General features: G+C 38.1%; 1 protein-coding gene across 2 annotated transcripts in view; it reads right to left on the minus strand.

The window, feature by feature from the left end:
- Window positions 1-21,565, minus strand: part of LOC124777960 (regulatory-associated protein of mTOR) — a 325,695-nt gene that overhangs the window by 134,015 nt on the left and 170,115 nt on the right. For both annotated transcript variants that reach the window (XM_047253519.1, XM_047253520.1), the window contains one exon: window positions 5,753-6,010. In XM_047253519.1, coding sequence (XP_047109475.1) covers window positions 5,753-6,010 — 258 coding nt within the window. The remainder of the gene's footprint in view (window positions 1-5,752; window positions 6,011-21,565) is intronic.

The following is a 21,565-nucleotide window of genomic DNA, read 5'->3' on the forward strand; positions in this document are numbered from 1 at the left end:
CTCGAAGACCAATGTATCACAATCAGGCAAAACAGTGGATAAAATTAAAATCAGTCATGGATCAGATTTCCACATCCTGCATGACATTTTGAATATTTAAAAGGTTGCTCATTGTTCACCACAAGTACTAACATCCATTAAAAAGCCCTCCAAACAAAGGCAGCAGAAAAATGTTGTGGCTGTGTCAGACAAATCTAGGTGACTTCTTTAGCTGTTTAATCACTTTGGATGTGTGCTGGGCATATAACAATGATACCAGGACAAGGGGGCATAGCAAGCAGAGGGAACAGGAAGAGTCACCACTGCCAATAAACGAGATGCTCAGTGTGTTTGAGACTGATATGGTGTAGTGCTAAAAGATTAGACTCAAAAGAGGCAAACCATCAGGTGAGCCTACTACCAAAATTCCCAGATGAGGCTTGAGAAGTTGTCAAGACAAAGTATCACGGGACAGTATCCGTGGCGGAGTTTTTGTTTCATGACAATGTTACAGCTCATTCTGTGAGGAACACAGTCATGTATGCTGCTATGTTTTTGAGGATGTTTTTAACATACGTTCGAAATCTGTCAGCTGGCCTTGATTTTAACTTTTCTTGTGTCACTTTTGGTGATGAAGTCTTGAGGCCAACACTACGCCTATGTCAGATTTTGTTATAATGCTGTTTTCTGCTTGCAGTTTTTTCTTTACAGTTTTAAGTTTTGTTCGTCACAATTATATTTGAATTTATCTTTTTCAATCTGTGTTGGTTTGTTTTAATTTCTTCTTTTATTAATTCCTTAGTTAGCTCTGCATGTACATTACTGCTGTCATGTTTTCTTCTGCAGTGAGAATATATTCAAATTCTATAATGAGATCTTCTATTTGTTGTTCATTTGCTGGTGAGTCAACATTGTGTCTTAAATCTTTTTTAAGAGAAGTTGTTCATTTCCATTTAGTACTGTATCTGTAAGACTGACTGCCTTTGGATATGAATGGTGTGTGAATGTGTTTGTTGTTATGAAGTTTTGTGTGGTGCAATTTGAGATTTACATGTTTCTTATTATGCTTTAGCTACATTTTGTTTGTTGTATTGCATATCCAGCATTTGACTTTTTCCATGATGGACATGAAAATAGCAGGATTATTTCATTTTTGTGCTATATGAAGTATCACCTTCAGATGGCACGAAAATTAATTTGATGTAGAAAGTATGCACAGCGTTATCCCTGTTAATGGAATGAGAAAACTAATTGAAGGAAACCTGAAGATACAAAACCAGCTACCTCACAAACACACACACAAATAATAAAACTGCCACAGTTAATACTACAACAAAATTATTTTGAATTCAATCACAAATACTAAATACAAGAAGAAGGTTTGCCGAAGGGGTTCACCTATTTCAGGAACACTAGCCAACATTTTCTTGAATCATATACAAAAATGACTACTTGAAGACATAATAACAAAGAAAAGTTGCATCATTATTTACTGGTGCAGGTACATGAATAACATAATATGCGTGACAGACGAACCCCAAAATAAGATACAATAACTACAGAAAGACAAATATGATGCAGATGGACATGAAGTTTACAACATAAGAAAAGCAAGAAAACAAACTCAACATTCTAAACATAACCATAAGAAAAAACAACCACAACCACACATTAGACATAAACAGAAAACTCACAAGTGACACTATCTTAAATCTACCTCGAACCACCTGCAATATCAGAAATTGGCCACAGTAAAAAACATGTTAAACAGACTGAACAGAGCCCCCAAAGCAATTCTGATTACCAAAAGGAAGTGGCCATTATGCAACAAATAGCTTTAAAAAAATGGACACAGTAAACACTGGTAGAAAACTAAACAGAAAAATAATACGCAAATAATGAAAAAACTAATCAAATGACATCAACACATACAACTTGCATACCAACAAAAAATGGCATACAATGGCCTACCACACCAAATTCACACATAAAATAGGTAACATAATCAAAAAGAAGCATAACCATTGCTTACAAAACAAAAAACTCAATACAAAAACACATACCAAAACTGAAATCGAAACCAGACAGATATCAGCAATCTGGTGTCTATCAGCTCTGTTGTGGTGACTGTGAAAAAATATACATTGAGATGACTGGTAGGATATTTGCCACAAGATATAAAGAACACATCAGAGCACTGAAATATGGTATAAACCATTCAACAGCATTAGAAGACCATCTAAACAGGAATATCACAGAATGGACACTATTGATGAAGATATGATCATTATAAGAATCAGTAAAGACAGAAACCTCCTATCTTTCCACAAAAATTTCTATATACACAAAGCATTAACACAAAATAAACAGTTGCACAATGACCAAATAAAGATTGGAAATCAGAAACTACATAAAATAACTGAAGAAATCACAGGAAAAAGAAAAGGGCCTTTTCCATCCTTCAACTCTCCCCCCCCCCCCCCTTACCCCACTCCCCAATTCACTTTCCAGCATACCACTATACACTTACGTCCACTCATCTTTGCTTCTTCCTCCCCCACCAACTCCTTCACTACTCTTATACAGTAACTAAATATACAGTAACATAACTAAACAGAACAACACACATACAATGAACTACAGAGAAAGAAAGAAAAATATACAGATAAAAAAAAATTAGTGGCAATGCTGGCAACACTACAAACACAAAACATACTTAGGAGTATACAAGTAAACAGTGAACAATGGCGTATGAAATTGTGCTTTGTTAAATGCAAAAAAATGCATAGGTTTTGCAAAGCAGTGTAAAATTAGACCACTGTTATCGGTACCTAATGAATAAAGAAACAAAAGACAAGCTATCAGATGACATTTCCTGATTTACACAAAAAATGAAGCAAAAATTACTGTAAGTGAAAAATCAAAAATTTGTTAATGAACTGTTTTTCGATCTAGAAAACACATCATATTGTACATATATTTAATTAAAGACTACTAATGATGCTTTATTTAACTAAAGCAAAATGCATCTGGTGAGAAAAACATGCATTTTATTGCAGTTGTAACAATGGAACAAAAAATATCCTCACGAAGTGTAAAGCACCTACAGACAATATGGCCGCACAAGTGAAGAATTGCATGGTCTCAGCTTGATTTTCTCAAGGTGATACTCAATACTTGTGCCTGTGTGTGTGTGTGTGTGTGTGTGTGTGTGATATATACAGGGTGGTCCCTTGATCGGGACCGGGCCAAATATCTCACGAAATAAGTGTCAAACGAAAAAACTACAAAGAATGAAACTTGTCTAGCTTGAAGGGAGAAACCAGATGGCGCTATGTTTGGCCCACTAGAGGGCACTGCCATGGGTCAAACGGATATCAACTGTGTTTTTTTAAATAGGAACCACCATTTTTTATTACATATTCGTGTAGTATGTAAAGAAATATGAATATTTTTGTTGGATCACTTTTTTCGCTTTGTGATAGATGGCGCTGTAATAGTCACAAACATATGGTTCACAATTTTAGACGAACAGTTGATAACAGGTCGGTTTTTTAAATTAAAATACAGAATGCAGATACGTTTGAACATTTTATTTCGGTTGTTTCAATGTGATACACGTACCTCTGTGAACTTATCATTTCTGAGAACACATGCTGTTACAGTGTGATACCTGTAAATACCACATTAATGCAATAAATGCTCAAAATGATGTCCATCAATCTCAATGCATTCGGCAGTACGTGTAACGACACTCCTCTCAACAGTAATTAGTTCACCTTCCATAATGTTCGCACATGCATTGACAATGCGCTGATGCATGTTGTCAGGTCTTGTCGGTGGATCATGACAGCAAATATCCTTCAACTTTCCCCACAGAAAGAAATCCGGGGACGTCAGATCCGGTGAATGTGCGGGCCATGGTATGGTGCTTCGACGACCAATCCACCTGTCATGAAATATGCTATTCAATACCGCTTCAACTGCACGTGAGCTATGTGCCAGACATCCATCATGTTGAAAGTGCATCACCATTCTGTCATGCAGTGAAACATCTTGTAGTAACATCGGCAGAACATTACGTAGGAAATCAGCATACATTGCACCATTTAGATTGCCATCGAGAAAATAGAGGCCAATTATCCTTCCTCCCATAATGCCACACCATACTTTAACCCGCCAAGGTCGCTGATGTTCCACTTGTTACAGCCATCGTGGATTTTCCATTGCCCAATAGTGCATATTATGTCGGTTTACGTTATTGCTGTTGGTGAATGATGCTTCGTCGCTAAATAGAAGGCATGCAAAAAAATCTGTCATCGTTCCGTAATTTCTCTTGTGCCCAGTGGCAGAACTGTACACGAGGTTCAAAGCCATCGCCATGCAATTCCTGGTGCATAGAAATATGGTACTGGTGCAATTGAAGTTGATGTAGCATTCTCAACACTGACGTTTTTGAGATTCCCGATTTTCGCGCAATTTGTCTGCTACTGATGTGCAGATTAGCTGCTACAGCAGCTAAAACACCTACTTGGGTATCATAATTTGTTGCAAGTCATGGTTGAATGTTTCACATGTGGCTGAACACTTCCTGTTTCCTTAAATAATGTAACTATCCGGCGAATGGTCCGGACACTTGAATGATGTCGTCCAGGATGCCAAGCAGCATACATAGCACATGCCCGCTGGGCATTTTGATCACAATAGCCATACATCAACACGATATCGACCTATTCCGCAATTGGTAAACGGTCCATTTTAACACGGGTAATGTATCACGAAGCAAATACCGTCCGCGCTGGCGGAACGTTACGCGAAACCATGTACTTAAACATTTGTGACTATTACAGCACCACCTATCACAAAGCGAAAAAAGAGGTGCAACTAAAACATTCATATTTCTTTAAGTACTACACGAATGTGTAATAAAAAATGGGGGTTCCTATTTCAAAAAATGCAGTTGATATCCGTCTGACCTATGGCAGCGCCATCTAGCGGGCCAACCATAGTGCCATCTGGTTTCCCCCTTCAAGCTAGACGAGTTTCATTCTTTGTAGTTTTTTCGTTTGATGCTTATTTTGTGAGATAGTTGGCCCGGTCACTATCAATGGACCACCCTGTGTGTGTGTGTGTGTGTGTGTGTGTGTGTGTGTGTGTGTGTGTGTGTGTGTCTGTGTCGAGAGAGAGAGAGAGAGAGAGAGAGAGAGAGAGAGAATCTTTTTATCCACTTTGTCATCATCTTTTATGTTCTTTGCATTCTACCTCCACCAGTTACTTAGGTAAATATACTAAGCCTGTACTTGCCTATCATTATTTGGTTTGACGTTTCACTATTACATGGCTTGATATAATTACTGAATACTGTTGTACTGGGAATCAATATAATTTTGAATGGACAAAACTAGATAAATCTTTTTCTGTACCTACTGACAAACTGTGAAAAGATACAGGCCAAAAACAATCAACAAACAAAACAAATTATACGGTAGTGCTTCTATTTGGTTTTAAGCTGGCGTAATTAAAATTCAGTCATCTCATCAGAATATTTATGCAAATTTTAGTTTGAAGAAATTTATATTCTTACAAGAGGGAATAAATATCAGTAGTCTGTCTCTGATATTAGTTTACTGTCAAAGTAATCTATCTACAGAACTGAGGAAATGTGTATAAGTGGTTTAAAAATGTGGTTTTGATCATTCATCAAGCATAAAACTTCAAACTTCAATAAATAGTTAGAATGCAATGTATTTCACTGCTCCTTTTAGCTTGTTACCTCAGGTACAGGATCCTGCAGAAGTGTGTTCAGTTTTTCAGGAGCAATGTCACGCACTCCACACCATCTTGCTTTCTCATATTTGTGCCACAGGCGTCCCAAACAGATTGCAAGCCACTGTCGTAGCAAGGCACTGGCATCTCCAAGCTGCTCCAGGCATATGGACACCAGACTGCCCTGAAGAGCAGCCTCCTGGCCAGGGGGGTAGTCTTTCACCATGCTTGCAAGAACAAATGCAGCAAGAGTGCGATCTTCACCCTGAGAAAAAGAGCATGCCTACAGTAAAATATCAGCACACTTAGTAGTTATAATGTGGACTAAACCTGTTTCATATGAGAATCATTCTGAAAGTTTCAAAATGTGATGCAAATTCCCATTTTTCCAAAATTTTAACTTCAGTTCTTTTCATGATACTCTGCTTCAAGTTGTATGAATAAATGCATGTTTACAAAAAAATTAGAGAAACCTCCATAACATGATTCCTTAAAAAAAAAAAAAAAAAAAAGAAAGAAAGAAAAAAAAACCTCAGCATAATAACGATACACTGAGTTGCAGACAGGCACACTCAGAAGACTGTTACAATTTAGCTTCCAGCCAAAGCCAGTCCAATCTGCTGGAGATGGCAGTCTTGAGTGCATAAGGCATGCTTGCTTGTGTGAAAGACTGTGTGTGTGTGTGTGTGTGTGTGTGTGTGTGTGTGTGTGTGTGTGTGTGTGTGTTTGTTTGTTTTTTGTTTTCTAAAGCAGGCTTTGACTGAAAGCTAAATTGTAACGGTTTTTTCACTGTACCTGTCTACAACTCACTGTTTCATCTTTATGGTGAGTAGCCTTTATTATATTGCTCAGTCTTCAAAAAGATTGTTTAAGAACATTGCACACACCGACCATCATTTCCATGGAATCCAAATTATGTACATGGATGATTTCTTTCAAACTGTTCTTTCCTATTGAGAATGAAGGGGAAAAAAGAGGAAGAAAAACATGACACATCATATCATGGTCTTGAAGCATATGAGATTATTTCTCTGTGGGGACAATGGGAGACAAATATCTCTCATGATTTTATAGTTTTCTCACATGAATTTCCAAGGTTGAATCAATTCTTTGATTCCCAATGGCTGTCAGTACAGATATTATTGAAATGGAGGAAAAAAAACTTTCTCATAATGGTATATTATACTCATTGATTAGTTTCATAGTCTTATTCATCACTACAAAATGGTCATTTTATTATCCCATTGGCTGATTTGTGAATTGACGAGGGAGCCGATACATCTGTAGAGTTTTATTTATATATTTTTTATATGTATGTTGATTGTGGGTTTGCTCCAGTGCAGTTCCAGAACAGCTGGAGGAATTTTAACCAGACTGTTCGAGCATGGATCCAGAGCACCTGGAGAAAATTTAACCAGACTTCATACACATACTATTTACTATCACGAAAAAAATACTGTGGGTGTGGGGAACCCTAGCGCAAATAGAAGCAGAGGGTGAGTGTGGCAGTAGGTGATACGTAAAAGCAAGCATAAACCTACACTGCTTGCATAACAAAATAGTTTACATTACTTTTTATCTTCAGTTTCTTTTTTGCTTACTATCTAAACAAGTAGTCTGTAGTCTTCTTCTTCTTCATTTGTATGTTCACTGCCATTTCTTTCTTCCAAGCGCTCCTTCTGTATGAAGTCATCTTCTGAACCATCCATAGCATTGAATATGCACCACTTTTAAAATCCTTTCATTAAGAATTCGGTTGAGATTCTACCCTGGCAGTAAGGATCCACTGGCCCAGCATAGATATTGAGGGTTTTTTTCAACTTTATCCCTGGAGTGAGAGCATGATCTCCTTAAAGAAGCTACTCACTGTAAAGCTACAGCAGGAGAGCCATACAAGGTCTATTCATAACAACATCCATTACTGGAAGTAGTGAACAAAAACGCACTAAGCTTCCATATTTAAGACCTGCTGTAACATGCATGGGGCACACAGCTGGCATTAGACATGGGCTGCTTGAGCATATGCACTTCTGTTCACTATCCATGATGAAAGCTAACCTCATCAGTATCAAATTGGCTGCCTTCACTCATTCTAAGACCTTAATCCAATATGCCCATACCATATCAGATGTTGATAACCTGCAAATGGAACTCGAACATCTGCAAACTTTTTTCCCTAATAATGGATATTCATCTTAGCAATTATAGAGAGCACTACAAACAAACAAACAGCAAAACAAGGAAGAAAATGAGGCCTTTAGAATGGTTGCTTATCTATCATATATTTGGAATGTCTCAGTGAAAATATGCAGAATATTAAGAAGACAAAGTGAAAGTTATCTTTCATTTGCCTTCCACAATGTTGGCATTTTTTAGATCTGTCAAAGATGACTTAGAGCTGCATAAAGTAGGCAATTGCAGGATTACTTGTGAATCAGGAAAATCTTACATACAGCAAACGATGTGCACTGTGCAGGACCACACTAGAATATCAGCTGCATACTTACCTCCTACGAGGTAGTAAGTCCGCTATTGCTGAACACTTTATTTCTAGTGGGCATTTGATCAAATACAATGAAGGAAAAAGAAAAAAAGATTGTGGCCCATATGTCAAACTTCTGGATCTCCATCATCACTGAATCAGTGGAAATATGACTGTCCGAGTACCTTACCAATCGAAATGGTGGCTTCCTGTTAAATTCTGTATGGAAGTCTGTCATAAAAAAACTATGTGCTCAGCGTAGCCGGGATCGTTCTACAATTTTACTACGGAAGACAATCGATCTGATGTTGATAAAGCAAGCTTTTGCCAAGGTGCAGTTTTAAAAACAAGAGCTCAATGCGTTTTTGTCACTATTCATCTGAAGATGGCCAGCAGTTCTGCACCGAAATGACGTGACAGGAAGTTGCAGACATCCAGCTGTTTGCCTGATTTTATGGAATAACCTTCAATATATCTAGTGATGGGTCATTTGTCATTCGTCCAATTTCTTGCCCGCTAAAGGCAAGCCCTGCAAGCAGTTTTTCCTTTAGTATGGTTTTCCCACAAAGAATGGGAGCAGCTCCCTTCCCTCTGATGACACCCTCAGAATTACTGTTGTTATGGGCTTTTCACTGCCAGAAATTCTTGTTGATAGTTATACTGTATTTGATGGCATACCAAAATGAACAGGTACCTCACTGGCATTGTTCATAAAGCTTAGTAAACAGTCATACCATTATCTTTGACTGATTATATGACACTGCTGCATAAACACTTAGTTCTTTGCAAAACTTCTTGGGAAGTCACTGACCTAGTGTGGTTCTGTGTCATAATGTAACCTTCGCCCTCTTCATCAACGTCACACACCATCCAGTACTTGCTCTGAATTCCGTGACACAAGGCACTGGAAAATTCCTCTTTAATGCCTTTGTTCAGATAATTTCTCATGAATCCAGAAGCCTTCATTGCTGTACTGTCACACATTCTGAGCAACTAGCTGCTCCAAATAATAAAACCTTCCATGATTTGATCCCCTGGAAGTTCAGTTTCAAATACAACTGGATTCAGGTGAATTGGAGTTTACACATGGCAGATGTTCACTTTTAGCCAAAGCACTTTGTGTACATTTCCATGGTTGGCAGTATGATAAAATTTGCTACCCAGTCACCACTTATCTTCTCAAAATACAACCTAAGAAAGCTAAAATACTTAACTCCTAAAGGAAAACTGAGGAGAACTGCCCCAATTTAATCCTGAAATAAGTATTAGTGTCCGTAGTGTTAAAAAACAGCTGAAATAATTAAAACTGAATAAAATTCCAGGGCCGAGCTGAACCCCTATCAGATTCTATACTGAATTTACAGCCCAGTTAGCCCCTCTTCTAACTACAGTGTATTGTAGATTCCTTGAACAAAAAACTGTGCCCAGTTCTTGGAAAAAAAGAACATGGTCGTAGAAGTGATCTGCAAAACTATCGTCCAATATCCTTGACATCGATTTGTTGACGTGTCTTGGAACATATTCCAAGTTCAAACATGATGAGGTATCTTGAACAGAATGACCTTCTCAATGCCAACTAGCATGGCTTCCAAAAGTATCAATCATATGAAATGCAGTGCACACTTTCCTCACATGACATACTGAAAGCTTTGGATCGAGGCAGTCATGTAGATGCAGTATTTCTTGATTTCCGAAAAGCATTTGACTCAGTACCACATCTGTACTTACTGTCAAAAGTATGATCATTTGGGGTATTGAGTGAAGTTTGTGACTGGATTGAGGGCTTTTTGGTAGGGAGGATGCAGCATGTTATCTTGGATGGAGAGTTAGCATCAGATGTAGAAGAAACTTCAGGTGAGCCCCAGGGAAGTGTGCTGGACCCTTGCTGATCCTGTTGCATATTAATGACCTTGCAGACAATATTAATAATAACCTCAGGCTATTTGTAGGTGTTGCAGTTAACTATGATGAAGTGTCATCTGAAAGAAGCTGCATAAATATTAAGTCAGACCTTGATAAGATTTCAAAATGGTGCAAAGATTGGCAACTTGCTTTAAATGTTCAGAAATGTAAAATTTTTGACTTCACAAAACCAAATAGATGTAGTATCCTATGACTATAATATCGATGAGTCGTCGTTTGTATCAGCCAACTCATACAAATACCTGGGTGTAAAACTTTGTACGAGTATGAAATGGAACAATCATACAGGCTCAGTTGTGGGTAAAGCAGGTGAGACACTTCCATTTACTGGCAGAATACAACACTGGGGAAGTGCATGAGTCTGCAAAGGAGACTGCTTACAAATCGCTTGCGCGATCGGTTCTAGAGTATTGCTCAAGTGTTTGGGACCCGTAACAGGGTATACTGAATGTTGTAGTGCCTCGAGAATTTTGACGCAAATTCTAGAGACCCTCAGCTTTCCACCGTCTCGAACACCCGATATTTTATGTACGAGCATGAGAGACGGGAGAGTGTCTACATCGTGCCGGTTTTCTGTATGTGCAGGGTGGACGTGTGTCAAGAGAATGCTACAAGCTGGTCAATTGATTGACGCAGGCAAGTGGCTGCCACACTCGTCACAGAAGTTACATGCCCAGCACAAGGAGCAAGTGCACCTTTCTCCATTACGGTGCTATGTCAGTCATTATTGTGATCAGTTGAACTATGTAAAAGAAAAGAAAAGACACTTTTTACTTACTTACTGACTCTCTAGAATTGCGGATGGTGGACTTGCGAGAGCCTGGAGAGGTTTTTGGAACTGTATTTATTGTAAAAGTATGTAATAGTTTCTGACGGACCATGAGTCATTGGGCTTACGAAATGTGATTCATTTATGTGAAAACTGTTACATGGTGTTCTGTTTGTGGAAGTGAAATATAGTAGGATTGATTTGAAAGTATCTTGAGTGTAAGCAATCATTTTAAGAGTAGAGAAAATTCCTGCAAACAGCATCATATCTTCGGAGAAGGAGTTGGGCAGATAGACGCAGCTGACTATAATGAAAAGAAGATTGGCAAAGCACCTCCAAGTAATTCCAATGATGAAGGGGATGTGTGAGTCTTGCACACCAGCACCACATTGCTTCCTCTAGCCGCCGGAAACAGCCAGAATGTATACAGAAGGGCAGCATGAAAGGTCACAGGTTTTTTTGATCCACGTGAGTGTGACACAGGAACTGAACTGCAAGACTCTTGAAAATAGACACAAACTATCCAAAGAAAGTCTATTAATGAAGTTTAAAGAACCAGCTTTAAATGAAAACTCTTGGAATATACTACTACCCCTATGTATCACTCACATAGGGATCATGGGAATAAGGTCAGAATAATTACCACACGCACAGAGGCATTCAAACAATCACTCTTTCCATGCTTGATACATGAATATGAATGGAAAGAAACCCTTATAACTGGTACAATGGGACATACTCTCTGCCATGCACCTCACAGTTGATTGCAGAGTGTAGATGTAGATGCAGAATGCTTTGTCAAGTTGGTGACACTGTCCCCACCATAGCCTCCTCCTTACCCACACCCAGTCGCCACTCCCATCATGCACTGCTGCTGCTGCTGCTCGCAGTGGGGCTTCAGTTGCCTGAGACTGCAGTTGCGTGTATGAGGGTGTAAGTGTCAGTGTGCGTGTGTGTCACCTATTTCTGATGACTGCCTTACTGGCCAAAAGCTTTATTTAGTTGTGTCTGTCTGTACTCAGTATCCATACTGAAAGTGGGTGGTAACTGTTGTCTTGACATGAGCAAGAATGATAGCTGCAGTAGAGCAGTCTGGGAATTGAGTTGAAGCAGTGCACTAGCTGGCACTGTTCATCCATTTTGATAATGAGTTTTTAAAATGGTTGTTCACATTGAAGTTGGTTTCTGTATAAATTTTAGTGTGAACATGATCAGTAACACCATTTTTCTCAATAAATTCCGCCATTGTCTACTTCTCTAAATGATCAGCAATTTCTGCCAATTAATTACTAAATTCATGGAGAAAGGTAACAAGAATTTTTTACATTGTAACAGCCCATATACATTACATACGATAACCGTGACAGGACATTGAATCCTGCAGCAATATTCAAATCTAGTCCAATGGCCATCATCAGCATATGGGGAGTGAATTTGGTATTTTTAGTGATGCCTCGACTTTTCAAGCAATGTTTGATAAGAAAAGGAATATTAAACAGTGAACAAATTAAGTTGATACTACTTTACGTGTGTAGCATGGATATGAATAACAATGTCCGGTCAAACTGAGGACAGTGGCGTAATCAACAGAGAGGATAGTGTTGATCAGGATGGTGTTGCCATGGATCACGTGAATCAGAAACAAGTCACAGAATTCTAAGTACAAATGTAGTAACAGAAAATTCAAGTTTGGATGTAAGTGCTGAATCAAGTGAGGTCGCAACAGACAACAATTGGATTGGTGCTGCAGGAAGGGAGGGTGCATTAATGCAATTCTTACAAAAGAAATTTGCAGATTTAAATAAAATATTTTATGATCAGCAGCAAAATTTAAACAAAGAGCTTGACAATTTGGAGCAAATTTTAAAAGAAAATCTTGAGAATAACAAACAACTAGATAATACTAAGTGGGATTTAAGTGCAGAGAACTCAAAATTGGTAGAGGATTTGAACAAAAAACTTTATGAACATACTCAAAAACTGGACAAAATGTTGGACTAAGAGGTAGTAGATATTCGCAATGATGTGCATGGATTGTTCACAGATTTGAAACTCAAGATTATAGGACAGAAGAAAACCGGAAATTCTGATGACATTCATGACGGTAAGCAATAAGACAAAGATAAAGAATAAGGAGTGGCTGAAGTTCATTCTCAAGTAATCTTACAGCAACAAGAAATTCATCAGTCTACTGAACTGAGTGCAGTAAGTCATGATGCCATAGCTGAAATGCGAAGATCATGTAATGAAAGTAGTGTGGAAGACAGGTTGATATACTATGGACAGTTTTAAGTTTTATATTCCTGAAATCCAAGTGACAGAGATAAGATTGGCTTTTGTGCACACAAATGTATGTTGTGCACTACACAGCGCAAATGTTCTGCACAGAAAATGTTCTACACAGTTCAAAACAGTTAATAACTGTCCAAGGATTGGCAGAACAATGTACGTAATTTATTAAGCCATGGCGAGCATGCAAAGAATCATCCTCAGAACCTCACTGCAGATAAGAAGAATATTTAAAATGGAACAGCGACTGAAAAAACAAGAAACTTGTATGCTCACTTTTTGAAGAAGGAAAAGAGACAAAAAATGACTGGAAAGGGAAGAGAAAGAAATTTTATATTTACTTTTGAATGATAATAAGTGGTGATGACGTTCAAAACCTTGACTTTTATAGGAGTTTGTAAATCTTTTTGTAGAAAAATGTGAGTATTTAAATTTACTTCATTGCATTTTTTAAAAAATAATATATGTGTGTGTGTGTGTGTGTGTGTGTGTGTGACTGTTAATCTTGCAATTTAACAGCACAAGTTTTGTTTTAGAGTGATTCTGTGATGTGTTTTCTTTCTGTGTCCTGTGTTCAGGTTCTGGCCAGTGATGCTGTGTCATCGTCATGTCAGGCTATGCAATCAAGTGAATCATGGGAGGTGAACAATGTCACGGCACATGACGTCAGCAGTTCATGAGCTTTCCAAGGAGTTGCATGCCAAGACATGCACCCTATGGCCATGGCCACTGCTGCATGCAGCTAGCTGCGAAGCAGTTGTTCCTCATCTCCCCCCCCCCCCCCCCCCCCCGCCCCCCCGCCCTGCGCACACACACACACACACACACACACACACACACACACACACACACACACACACAATCTGGTAGGCGTTTCCTTGTCAACACTGCCACATGCAATGGAGTGGCAATGTGAATCTTTGAATTTCACACTGAAGCTTTATGCTGCCATAAATTTCCAGGCAAAAATTATTATTATTATTATTCAATCTTATGTGGAGCAAGCTCCGAGTTACAACTATGGTTATGAACAGTAGAACCTTGAATGATCTGCAAAACAAGACAGAAAAATCTCAAGAAAGTGAAAGACAAGAAAATAAGATTTAAACCAAAATTAGACAAATGACACACAATGAAAAGGGTATTTACAGATGAGGAAAGAAAGGAAAGATCAGAATGAATGAAAAGATACTGGGCAGTTAAGAAAGAACGAAACATGCACTTACTGAAGAAAGCCAGGAAATAATTGGCTAAAGTGGTCCAATGAGGTTGTAAAAGCAAATAATTTGACATCAGAGGATGTGTGAGGGTATGATACCATCACACAGCAAGATCAGTTGACATCAGTTATTAATTTAAATGGCAGTGTTATCACTCCACCACACCATAGAGTGTGTATTATATAGTTAACTCTGGTTTAGTCAAGGTCATAGGTACGAAATAACCTGTGATTGCAGACAATGCTTTTCAGGGGACAGTAACTGTTCTCACTTCAAACAAGAATACATGTTGTAGTTGCAGCAGAGCAGTCTGTGAGTTGAGTCAAAGAAGTGCACTAGAGGACACTTTTAGGCTGGTTTGCTAATGAGTACTTAAAACGGTTATTCATGCGGCAGTAGGTTACCATGTAAATTTCACTGTCAATGCTCCTGCTAACATAAGATGGCATGTGAAATGTGGCTTAACTCTGTGTAATTAAAAGTGTTTATAATTCTTGAGTATCCATAATTGAGAACAATCGATTCCGTCTTCGTCTGCTTCCCTCAATGATCAGCAGTTGCAGTCAGTTAATTATTAAATTCAAGGAGAAAGGTAAACAAGAATTATCATAATATAACAGCCCAGAGAAGTTATAAGGTCATTACAAAATGGGAGCATCCCAAGTGGCCAATGGACACTCACAACAATGAGGGCCCATGCTGAAGCGGGTCAAACATACGGGCATACCAATGTTACAAGTTGCCATTGTGAAACAGAAAGCTTAGTAGTATACAATGATAGTAATACTACTTATGGTAATAGAATGTGTGCAAGTCAGAACCTGATAACTGAAGAAACTGTGCCTGAAGTTAGTTGTAGGAGTAATGCAGAATCAATGGGGTCATGTACGGAAATGTTTTCCCAAATGTATAATGGAGTTACAGAACTTGACAAGCAATGAGGAGATCAGAGGAAGACAAAGAATATATTGCGAAATGAGAGTGGTAATAGTTATGAGGAAGATATTAGTGATTGTAGTAGTAGTAGTAGTAGTAGTAGTAGTGAAGAGAAACACAAAAGGACACAAGAGGATGCATTGCTTTTACACAACTGTTTGTAGGAAGGAGAAGGATGGAGAAGGATCATTTTCTGAAATTGTCATGTCTTCTTTGAACCACGAAACAGATGTACATGTTGGAGAGGAGCAGCAAGGAAAAAGGGTTGTCAACCTGTAATAAAGAGGAACTAAGTGTGTGCAAATCTAAAGGAATCAGAAGAAGACATAAATCCAAAATTAAGTTGTAATGACAGGACTTAGTGATATTGAGGGGGACTTAATAAATGACATAGATGATACTGATGATATCAGAAATGAATATCTCTTGTGAAAACTGGTATCCACAGCAAAGAAGAGAAAGCCCTTTTGGACAATTGCAGTGAAATTAGTACAGTTGTTGAGAGTGTTTTTAATTACACAAAGTAACATAATGACTTAATGGCTATGCCAGTAATGGGATTAAAAATAGTAAGCCCTATGGGTAAATTAAGTAAAGCTGTTAAACAACAAATAATTTTGGAATCTGAAATTGGGGGCATAAGTTCACGATACAACCTTTTGTGGCCCCTGGTCTGAGTGTAGATATCAGTTTGGGTACAAACTGATTAACAGAGTTTAAATCAGAGATTAAATGAGGGGACAGTTTTGTTAATTTTGATAGTGAAGTGTCAAAAGTGAGTGCACATTTTGATGATTTGTTAGTAGACAATAACAATTTATTGAGACATTTTAAAGTAAAAGTGATGGCTAATAGAAACTGATTTTGGGAAGTTAAAGCTGAAACTGGACTGTGGTTGTGATATACATGACAGTGAGTTACAGAAGAATTAAAGAACTAAATGAATAGGCCTACAGTTGATGTTTAGAGGGCAATGGAAAGAAACAGAGAAGTTTTATGAGTAAACAGAGAAGTATTCTGTACTGGACCTGGTAAAGTTAAGAGCTTTGAGTGTAAACTGGATACAAAACTACATTAGCCTTTTCAAGAAAAACTTTTTCTGTGCCATGTGCACAAAGAGAGGCAGTGTATAAAGAGTTACAGGAAAAACTAAGAGTGAATATAATAGCCCTTGGATTGTCATGGGTAATAAAAATGGTAGTGTGAGAGCTGTCACAGAATCTAGAACACTGAATATGATAGTGAAGAGAAAGACTGATTGTTCAACAAATATGGAGGGAATACAACAAAATATTACATGGTGAATTATACGACCAGTCTTGAATTAACAAATAGTTACTGACAAGGGCCACTTTCTGCAGTGTTTTGGAAGTATACATCCTTTTTCACGGATGGGAACTGTTACCAATATACTATTGGCCCGTCTGCGTTTAATATTAGTGTGCTAGTGTTTATACAAGCATTAGACCTAGTCTTCGGATCAGAATTTAATTCCAAATCAACAATATATGTGGACCACCTGTTGGTTACCACCAAATCTTGGGAAGAACATGGTAACCTGTTGAACAAGCTTTAAGTTCAAGCTTTAAGAAAAGGGGGTATGGCCCTTAGGCTTAAAAATAGCAAATTTGTTAGAAAAGACAAATTTTTTTGGGGCAGAATCCTGTCTGCTATGGGTTTTAAAGTTAACCTTGAAAAAATAAAAGCAATTAAGGAATGTCCAACTCCAAAAAATCAGATGCAACTGAAGTCCATTCTAGGTTTCTGCAATTTGGTGGAAGAGGAGCTGAAATACGCAAACACGTGCCTTGGATTATTGGTAGATACTCAACCATTTCTGAGAAAACAGCCTTTACAGTTTTCAAAGTAACTTAGAAGCCTTTTTGTGAGCGATAACCTCAGCCCAACTGGTGACACAGTGTCTACCATCGTAGCATCTTACTTTTGAAATCCATGTTCAAAACCCGATTATTGTTTTTATTTATTTTATTTTATCTTTTTAATTTATCTGCTCATGCCTGTAGAACATTACAACACAAACATTTCTTATCAAGTTAGAGGATATGAGGGGTTACATTAATTGCAAAATTACAATTAGGTTTCACAATAAGTGTGATACGTTTATTATATAATACATGTGTTTTTGGTATTTTCAGGGGTTACAATCTTTTTACGTTCTAATATTCTTATATTTCATTTTTATATCGATTCTTAATTCTTATAGTCTATTCTTATGTTCCTTCTTCAGGAAGATTTGGTGTATTCCCTTGGATGATACTGATTGTAAGAACAATCGAAATACAGAAATGCCAAACACCATGGCCATCACATGAAGAGAGGTTTACCACAGCAACATTTCTCCATATGAATCTCTCTCCAGAAAGAAATGTTGTTAACGCTGCTGAAGATTTCACGCAATGACAATTATTTTGTGGCAAACCATGCATAATGGACCACTCTTCCAAAAACTGGCACTTGCAACTGATTATGAATCAAGATACACTTACTGAAATTTCAGTGAAAACAATTCCAAATAACTTTTCCATTCACATTTATTTATTTATTTATTTTTCAATTCATTCACCAGGCATATAATTAGTAGACAAGGTAGAGAAATGTCATTTAAACATTCAGTGGGAAACATTTTTGTAATAGTCTTCTATGGACATGGGTAGTGTGCCATGCACCCACATTTAATTTTGCGTAATTCCAACGGATTTGAAATCCCTCTGGCCGCAAGAGCGCATGGAGCATTACTGTTGCCATTATAGGGCTGGTCGGAGGAGAAAGTAGTTAAGGGCTGCGGTGACCTGGAGAAAAGGGAGTGTGACATGGACGGCAAGGAGCACAAGTGAGGTGGCGTGTTGTTGTGGCCAAGCATCAGCCATGGCCCGTTGGCAAGAGTTGTGCCTTTGCCCACTACAGGTTTGGCGGGGCCAGGTGTTGCTCGCAGCTGTGAACATTGTTTGTTAAAAGCTACTTAGTCAGGATGCACAGTATTTGGCATGTCTTCTGCTACTGAAGTTACAAGCAGTTTGTGTCCATTGTGGTGCCGGGTTGGAGACCGATCTGACCTTTGCAAGTACTAGACATGGTGGCGTCTGCTCGATGATACTCGTGGATTTCCGACTACGAGTAATCTACATTACATCCTTCTCTCGGCACTCTCTGAGCAAGCATTTGTCAGTGGGCACTGGATTTTATGAGAAATCGGAGTGAGTATCTGATTAGTGTGCATGTCGCTTGGTGTCGCATAGGGGCTATTTTGACTCTATATGCTGGTTGCCCGTTGTTATATATATAAATGTGTTATTTATGACAGTTTTGCCTGGTACTACTTGAGTTCAGTTCTGTCAGTGTATGTGGGCTTGTGGCTGTCACTAATGAAAACTGATTTTAGAGTCTAAGGGTATAGAATGCAGATGTAATTCTTCCGAATTACGAAATGTACTTTATAGTCAGTGAAAACTGTTTACTCTGTCTACCTTATTTCTGAGGCATGTCTATAGTTACCTGTTGGCTAGTATCATGAGCTTAAGCTGTTTACTAAACTGTTTGCATCCACACACACACACACACACACACACACACACACACACACATTAAAAAAAAATATATAAAAAAAACCTAAAGGAAAATTTTATGCCTCAGTACTCAAGTCAAAGTTTCCTGCATAAAGTTCATACTTTTCTGCATTTATAATATGTTTAATTTTTACTAAACGATTAATGAGTTCTCTCTGTGTTACAGGATAAGTGATTGTATCTCTTGTTCATTGTGGTCTAATTAAAGGTGCCTGTGTACCATGATTTAAATTTTTAATGAAGGTTTCTAGTACTGTGGTAGCGGCAACCGCCGTCCTGTGTTAGTAGAGGAGGAGGAATTATTGCTACTGGTGTTGCCTCTGCCACCACCCCTATCATCATAAATTTGAACCACAGTTGTCAGTCATTTTGGCTAATTCAAAGGCAATGGTGTTTTGATAATTACTGGCAATAGCCAATGGTTGATTTTTTTGACATATTCATCTGATCATATGTTTTGCTGTTTGTAATGTAAATTTTAATATTCTTTACTAAAAGGAAGTGGTTTTATACTGTGGCCATTTTGAGGTGTTTGCTATTAGTTGTGTTATTGAAACTTATTTCAGTTCTAGAGGCACTTTGTTAATGTTGTTATTGGATTTTTGCTTTTAAAAAATAAATTCATTAGTGTTTTTAGATGAGTGAAGCAATGATGCTAGCAACTGTGCCACCACTTCAATTGAAACATTTACTCACTAAAAGGCACATAGAACATATTGAGAAACTTCTACCACTGTTGTCTCAGAAATGGCCAAATATCTACGGACAAGCTGAAACAAGTGTTCACTTATTATGACCCCTCTTCCACTGAGTGAAGTTTCTGGGAAATTTGGTCACAGCATTTGCCGTGTTTTCCTTGTGAGTTACGAGGGCGTGCTCAAAGGCAATCTCTCTGAATTTTTTGCGTGAAAACTCTGAAAGGTTTTTAAATCAAATAAACTTTAACATTCTACATTTTTATTTTTCATGTCTACATATTTATTTCTCAACATAGTCACCCTAGTGATGAACACATTTCTCCCAAGAGACCAGTTCGTTGATATCGTCCCTGTAGATTGTCTGACTTTGTTGACAAGAGCCACAAGCTCACCTCTGCTTGCACTGCTTCATCACTATCAAAGTGAAGTCTTCAAAGGTGTTCTTTAAGTTTTGGAAACAGAGAATAATTGGATGGGATCAAGTCGAGACTGTACTAGAAAAAAAATTATGACAATGATTCCAAGATGTCAGACTGTTGTAGATGTGGCAGTGCTCATGTGTGGTCTGGCATTGTCATGATGGAAGAGAGGGTGCTCTGTGTGTGGACAAACTCTTTGAATTCATGCTTTCAGTTTTTTGAGGGATTACAGCATTGTGTTTCTCATTCACTTGCAAAGTTATTTTACATACAGCCATGTTACACACTACAATTCAGAGCCCTCTCATGGTAGAGGATTGCAACTTGCACGAGTAAAGCAGAAGAGTCGACCAAGTAATATGCATGACATGTAATATCTCAGTCAATATTGAGAATAGTACTGAAAGTTCACAGGCATTACTTTTCAACATGCCCCCGTGTTAAAGTAGTTTTTATTTGGAAAAGCAAGTGTCCAGAAGCTTTGACAAACTTGAGGAGGCTTTGAAGGAGAACAGGGTTTTACACCATCCTGATCTCACTTGGCCATTTTTTAGGTGACTGACTCAAGTGGGTGTGACATAGGAGTGGGACTGTTAAAGAATTTTAGATATGAGGAGAACGAAGACAACAGAACAGTAACTTTTGCAAGCAGATAATTAACTACAGTTAGAAGTGCTGGTGACAGTTTGGGGATTTCAGATGTTCAGAGTTTACCTATGCGGAAATAAAACCATCACTTACACTGATCACAAAGCCCTTAGATTAATGCATGGACAATTAATGAATTGAACATTGTTTTTAAAACAAGTTCAATTTCAAATCAAATAAGTAAGAGTGCCCAGAACAAGGTTGTAGAGGCCTTATTCAGAAAGTCAGGAGGGGATCGTGATGGGGTACAGCATGAAGTGGATGACAAACACATGAAACTGTTTTATATAAACACCAGCCAAGGCAGTCAGAGACAGTGGTTACGTATGTGTGAGATGTACTTATGTGAATATATCTGTGTGTGTGTGTGTGTGTGTGTGTGTGTGTGTGTGTGTGTGTGTTTGTTTCCGATTTCAGAAGAAGGCCTTATGGCAGAAACCTAAAATGTATAGCAATATTTTTGTTGTGCCTGCCTCTAACTCAAAATCTCTTCTATACGGTGAAGAGCAATATGTCCCTTCATAATACTGTTGTTATTCTATCCTGGACGTTCCATCATTTGTCCTACACAAAGGTAGTTCAAGGGGAGAAGGTAAATACATGTAAAAATCTGAGAAGATATCAGTATCAGGGTGAGATATAGATCAAAAAGGAACTTGGGTAAGAAGAAAATCGCAAATAATTGCTGAAATATTACAGGGTGTACACTGGAATATTATTCAGGTGAACCAATGAAAACTTGGAAGACTGAAATGTGTGTTGGCCCAATGGATACATAGCTGAAGTAATTACCGTATTTACTCGAATCTAAGCCGCACTTTTTTTCCGGTTTTTGTAATAAAAAAAACCGCC

The sequence above is a fragment of the Schistocerca piceifrons genome, chromosome 2 (genome assembly GCF_021461385.2).
Source record: "Schistocerca piceifrons isolate TAMUIC-IGC-003096 chromosome 2, iqSchPice1.1, whole genome shotgun sequence".
Lineage (NCBI taxonomy): Eukaryota > Metazoa > Arthropoda > Insecta > Orthoptera > Acrididae > Schistocerca > Schistocerca piceifrons.